The sequence below is a fragment of the Atractosteus spatula genome, chromosome 14 (assembly GCF_055471065.1).
Source record: "Atractosteus spatula isolate fAtrSpa1 chromosome 14, fAtrSpa1.hap1, whole genome shotgun sequence".
Taxonomy (NCBI): domain Eukaryota; kingdom Metazoa; phylum Chordata; class Actinopteri; order Semionotiformes; family Lepisosteidae; genus Atractosteus; species Atractosteus spatula.
Genome location: NC_142719.1, coordinates 12,375,965 through 12,382,848, shown reverse-complemented (window position 1 = coordinate 12,382,848; position 6,884 = coordinate 12,375,965). Strand labels below are relative to the sequence as shown.

At 38.5% G+C, this 6,884-nt stretch overlaps 1 protein-coding gene across 1 annotated transcript; it reads right to left on the bottom strand.

The window, feature by feature from the left end:
- Positions 1 to 2,140: 2,140 nt before the first annotated feature.
- Positions 2,141 to 5,079, bottom strand: pou3f1 (POU class 3 homeobox 1). Its single transcript, XM_088933148.1, has one exon. The coding sequence runs from the start codon at positions 5,056 to 5,058 to the stop codon at positions 3,931 to 3,933; it is 1,128 nt and encodes a 375-aa protein (XP_088789274.1). The 5' UTR covers positions 5,059 to 5,079; the 3' UTR covers positions 2,141 to 3,930.
- Positions 5,080 to 6,884: the final 1,805 nt, after the last annotated feature.

Here is a 6,884-nt window from a genome sequence, read left to right as displayed (position 1 = left end):
CTTTGTTAGCCAAATCAACCATTTTTATGGTACCACTTATAAATCCCTGTAGTAAAATGCGATGAAGGCAAGTGTAATGACACGATTCATTTTTATTATTTAGCTTCTTAACAGCTGTGAAGTAACATCTTGCAAAGCGCAATAAGAGCTCTTAATAGCTTCGTGTCTTAATAACGGCGTTGAGAAGGTGAAACGTTATCAGGTATTTCATTTTGTTCTCAAACTTCCCATCAATTATCGGAATTAAATACAAACACGAGGCTTTGTTGCACTTTTTTGACTGTCTATTGGGTCTATTACTTACAAAAATATTTTGGTGAAAATTCAACATAATTTGGTCCTAAAATACATCACATTTAAGAGGGAAATCATCAACAACAAAACAGCCAAGCTCACATAAAACATAAGTCAGTTCTTCAAATATTGGTTTAATCTTTTAACATTATTATAGAAAGGCATAAAATGCAACAACCTGTGAAACAACAACGACAGCAATAATAATAATAATAATAATAATAATAATAATAATAACAATAATAATAAGTTATGTAGTTACTAAGATTTTCTACTCTTTAGAGCGCTGAAATATACCATTATATTACTACCATTATATGACTACCGTTATATTGTACCAAACAAAAACAAAATGTGCACTCCGGGAAGTCGGTCGGACTGTTCTTTTTCGGATACTTTTTGGCTACTTGTAAACCTAGAGTGAAAGTTAATTTTCTAGTTTTTGTGTTGGACATTCTGAGTGATGGGACAAATGCTGCATTTAATATTTCAATCGAAGTCGAAATGCATTGACAAAATAAACAAACATCTAGTCCGATACAGGTGTCCACTTCAGTCGTTTTTGTGTTAATGGCAACGACTCTAAACAAAGCTAAGCTTAGGCCAACGGTCCGGAATGCCGTTCTCCACTATCTTCGCTTGATGGATATCATTGCAATTTAGTGTTCAAATCTGAACTAGATGAACATGTGCAGCTCAGACACTGCTTCACAGAATTGTAACAATTCTCTGGTACCACTTCAGAATTGTACCCATCCTTTGACACCACGAATTTAAAATTAAAAAGAAAAAAGAACGTAAACCGTACTTTCGCTATCAAGTATTTTGTAAAACCACTTTGGCGTCATCTATTTCAAAGCTCTTCTGTATCTATGTTTAATAAAATGTTAAATTAATGGAAGATAGACCTGCAACGTTTATGGATACAAAAGGCATACCAGACGATCAGAAGATTCCGCTGTAACATCATGAAAGAATCGTACGGTTCCCATGGAATTCAAACTACGGACAATATCAACACCGAAACAACTGGCACCTGCTAGGAAACGCTTTTAAAGAATAAAAGGAGCTACTTCTTTACACAAAGGGTTGTGGGGGTCTAGGGCAAGCTTTTAAGCCCTGTTGTTGAAGCCTATAACCTGACTTTTTTCACCTTGATGAAATCCTTGGGTCAGATACTACCAAACGGTTGACATGGGCCACATGGTCTCCTCTAATCTATAACCCTTATTGTACTGTGTGGCCCTTTTAATGTCGGTATATCAGACATAATTCATATAACATTTTGATTGCTCATATTTCAGACCCCCCCCCGCCCCTTACTAATAGCAGACACTACAGATCAGATGTAAAATGTGTCATAACGTTAACAAAAAGTTTTGTTGGTCAAAATATAGACAAATCCATCTGTGTTATCGATATTGAAAAAGACAAGACATGGTTGAAAAAAAAACTGTGGTCTATGAAAGTAATGTTCACATTTTTCTAATACTCAGATAAATACTGTGACAACTCAACATTGCTGAGTATCCTCGGGGCAATATGAACTTAATGGATGTTTTATGCCAAATGCCAAAGACATAACTAGAAAATATTACAAACTATTTTACTGTTTACTCGAACACGTTTCGGTTTTTTTTTTACATATTCTGATAATATAAAAACGTCCTAAACTATCACACGTGTTCATTAAATTCCGTTGAGCTGTGGTGTAATAGTATAGCTACTAGAATGTAGTGCAGATGGATATTTTGAGTAATGTTCGCATTAAAGATCTGGAAAAAAATATATAATCTGAAAACGACGAAGCAGGTGCCATCTCACACTTCATAAAAGACAGAAGACGTTTTCTTGTATATATGTTTTATGTAAGTAATAAAATATTACTATAACATAAATATAAATGCGACTTTGCAGTCTACATTTTGCAAACAAACATACAACAAATGTAGTTAACAAATAATTTGAAATCCACTGCAACATAATCATTAAAAGAGCTAAACAAAGAAAGCTCCAACACACTTAGGAAATAAATATATAAATGGTCAAATTCATAAATGAAATCATATTAAAATATCTTCTTGGAATTAGTAAGTGTACAAAACTGTCCAGAAAGAAAACAAAGCAAAATGAAAACGAAACAATAAATTCCAAAACAAATACATATGTGTACATATTCGACATATTTACATACTGGAAAGAAATAAAATTGGCAATTGTTTTAAATCTGTTCTCGGAAAACTAAACATTTTCATGTATTTATGCTTTAACGTTGCTGAATATAATTGCCCATTACTTCCCCCTGTTAAATCAAATTCTCTATGCAGCCAAATTGTAAACAGCAAAACGCACAATATAAGGAGATTGGTTATCACCTACGATTTTCCCTTTTTTAAAACAAACAATAAATACATGTATTTTGAAACTGATCCCTTCATTAACGTTGTCACACCCAATCCTCCGAATATGTGACCAGTGGAATGATTTAACGACATATGTGGAGAAAAATCTGTCAATGTTCTCATTTGTTTTATGAGCGGGGTTGGACTTGGACCTGGGCATTTTTTAGTTTGTTTGATACCTGAGTTTTCTTTTTTTCTTTTCGTGTTACACCAAAACCTTTCTTAGGGTTTTGGCTGGAATAGTCCAAAAGCCAGTGATTCAGTAGACAGCGCAACTAGTTCAAAACAATTTGTAAACATGAAGTTCATCCGCACAATTACAAAGAAATACGTGCACAATGAAGGGGAGGGTTAAGTTAGACAAGAAATTTAAGTGCTTCATGCAAATAAATGAAAACCAACCAAACAAACCAGGAAATAAAAATGTGATTACTGGAAAAGTCATTCGTGTAGTGTTCTATTTAGGCGATACGCAGCCTGTCTTGATACGAAACTTTCCAGTTTGCCAGCTGCGACGCCGAGTTTATTGGGGGCACTGCCAAAACTGTGATATCTGTTAAGAAATTACAATGTTATACTTCCGACATAATGGCATGAGATGGAACTGCAATTTCAACCTTTCTTACACGTTTTCCCGACATTTATACGCACGGCAGTAGTCTTCATTCTCGTTAACGTATAGTGTTTAATAAAGATTTGTTAAATTATAGATTTAAATCGTACTTTTTTTTCAGTAAAGCAGGGACACGATTAGTTTAAACAACACAAACAAAGCAAAGTATCACAATAATTCATACAAAAGAAATATCAATTTCGAATTTGAGGAATAGGAAAAAAAAATCTATCCACTGTCTGCGAGACTGGCAATAGAAGCGCCTTGTGTGTGATAGGTTTTTGATTGAAAATGAGGTTGAGGTGAGTCTTAGCAGGTTTAGACGCCTCAAGAAGAACTGCCCTGCTGCGGCGCTTGTTTCCCTTTAAAACACGAGCAAGGTCGAATTCCCTATTGTATTTGATCATTTTGGTAAATAAAGAGATCTTTGTTTTACTTGAACGCACGTGAATTCTGAGTATTTTCCTTTTTTACGCGTGCCCAACACAGCTAACATCACATCTCCGGTCACTGGCGATACTCACTTTGCAGTCTCTCTGTCCCTTTTAAAAATTTGTAAATTCCATAGTCTTGTTCTTTTTTTTTAATTCTTTTTTTTAAAACAATAGTTCAAGAAATCAGTCACTGTACTGAGGTCTGCAGTGTGTGGCGGAGAGGTGGGGTTTCTGCTTGTGAATATACATCCTCCATGCTAGGGTGAGGGACACCGGCGGGAGTCATTCTTTTCTCTTTCTGTCTTCTGTTGCAAAACCAAACTCTGACAACTTCTTTTTCCAACTGGAGAGTGCCCGCTAGGCTGGTGATTTCATGCGCAGAAGGTTTGGGGCATTTTAAGAAATGGTTCTCTAAAGCCCCCTTGACCCCAACTTCAATCGAGGTTCTCTTCTTTCGTTTCCTCCCTTGGGCGGCTATTTTGTCCAAATTCGTGGGACTCCCCGTGTTGGAGTCGGTCTCCTCCAGCCACTTGTTTAACAGCGGCTTAAGTTTGCACATGTTCTTGAAACTCAGCTGTAACGCTTCGAACCTGCAGATGGTGGTCTGCGAAAAAACATTACCGTAAAGGGTGCCCAGTGCTAAGCCCACGTCTGCTTGCGTGAAACCCAGTTTGATTCGCCGCTGCTTGAACTGTTTGGCGAACTGTTCGAGGTCGTCGGAGCTGGGCGCGTCTTCATCCGAGTGGTCCTGGTGGTGGCTGAAGGGCTGTTGTGGGGACTCCATCTGGTTGTCATGGCTACCTGCGTCTTCATGGAGGGGGTCCCTCATGCTGTGGTGGAGCGAGGAAGGTTGCGGGCTCAGCATGGCGTTGAGATTCGTGTAGCCCGACTGGGAATAGACCAGAGACTGGTGCCCATTGGAAGCGGGCGATAAGGGAGACAGGTGATGCGTGGTGGTGGGTGCCCATGATCCGTGGTGGCTGTTTTGTGTCTGTTGGTGAACCAGGTGAGATCTGTGATGAAAGCCGTTGCCCAGGTCTTCCCGGCTGGCCTGGACGCTAGTTTTGCTGTGGTCGGGCTGTCCAATGTGGGTTGCACTGGTCCAGTCACTGTTTGACGTGGGCAGCCACTGGTGATGGGTTAAGCTCATCGGATGTCCCGTGTTGGTAGCAAGTCCTTGTAAGTACTCGTGGTGCATCATTTTCTGCACCTCTCTGTAGGTCGTCCCCTGATGCATCCTGTCTGAGTCAGGGTGCATTAGCGGGTTGGAAGGCAAAGAGTTATTCCTTGGAATATACTGAGCTGTTGTAGCCATGGCTCCTACTTCGAAACTGACAGCACTGGAGAGATCTCAAGGCTTTAGAGCCAAGAAGCACAACTTGCTTTGGGAGGGGTTGTGCTATTTAGGTCACTCCCCCTGCTATTTGCATTGGTTCTTGGCTGATTAATTTGCCCGAATGCTGTGCGTCCACATTCGCACGGCGCCCTGGTTGGCTGTCTGCGCCGGAGCTCGCCAATGCGCGATTGGCCAGTTTGTTGTTTTTTTTGTTTTTCCACGAGTCGGGCCAAGCCAGTGTAGGGAAAAGGCAGGGAACGAGTGCAGTCTGGAAGGGTTTCAGCCTGGTTGTTTTGCAAATAACCACGTGGGGGAGTAAAGAGATCTTTGCGAGGGGTGAAAAAAAATATTACCTTTTTTTATTTCTCTTTTGTCAGCCTAATCTGAGCTCTGCCTATTAAGCCGTATTTCCATTCTTATTCCATTTTCCCCCATGATAACACCACCCACGAAACTAGCAGTATGTAAATAAATACATTTAAACATACTTTAGAATACCACCTGGGTTTGGCTGAGTACAAACTCTTGTTCTATGAATTATTAGCTAGAAATTAATGATCGGGCGCCTTAGTGTTATTGGTCTCCAAACCACCAATATTTAATCACTGCACTTGCAGCTGGACAAAGGTAGATAATGAACTTCAAGTTTTGCGCTGTGTTAGAGTGGCCAACGGAACTACCCCTTTCATCCCTCTCACGCATAAGAAACGTACCGTTAACAGTACCGACATCACCACCCTGATTTTCAGTAGCAACAAAACAGCAATGATCACTTTGATTACTTGACGTAATTAATAACTTGTTTTCAATATTGCAAATGTTATTAAAGTCACTACACAGTGCATTTTGTACACATTTCTGAACACGTAATTAGTGGATGATCCTAATCAAATTGCACAAAATCACTCCTGGACCTCGTTCTTATTCTGCCCCGTGGCTCTATATACAGTACGCGTATCCACATCAAAACTGCTTTGAGTAAACTCGTATTAAATCACTCCCAGATTATACTGCTCGGATATGCACAACAGTGGTTAATAAGCAGCTGGCGGAATAGGAGCATGTCTTAACCATTAAAATATGAAATACGCAGATTGCCGTTTTAATTAACTGGATGTGAGGGAACTCCTCACAAAACTTTGGCTACAGCCAAAAAGTAAACATTATCAATGTTTTCATTTGTATTTTCTGAAGACCAGCTTATAATAATAATAATAATAATAATAATAATAATAATAATAATAATAATAATAATAATAATAATATCAACACTCCTATTCGATTTTCTGTGGAGTTTTATTGTGTTATTCATCGCTTCGGAATAAACAACTGTCCCTGTTTCATTTTGCTTACAATATTGCAGAGAACGTCAACTAGTACGTTCCAGCTTCTTTTTAAAATCCAATATTCGCATTAACTGTGAAATGTTTGGGGTTAAATTCTACAAACAAAAGTATAAAAAAGTATTTAAGGCTGTAAAGTGCGTTTGAAATTGGAAAGATGAAGGTACCAAATCGTTGACTTCAACTTCTTTCTCTATTGCGACATTGGTTGAAATTGGTTTACCATACGGAAAAAAAACGTTTTTGAAACCGGTTAATCCGAAAAAATCGTCTTTGTTGTTATTTAAGATGGTGTTCTTCATTGGCCATTAAAATGTTTTGTAAGATTTCAACCAAAGTTTTAATTCCGGCTACAAAACAAATCCACGATCAAGTCTGCCTGACATACCATTAACATTTTTGTATTTTGAAATACAAAATAAGCCACCGGGTCTATAAAGTTTGAGCTGCGCTTAAAATTAA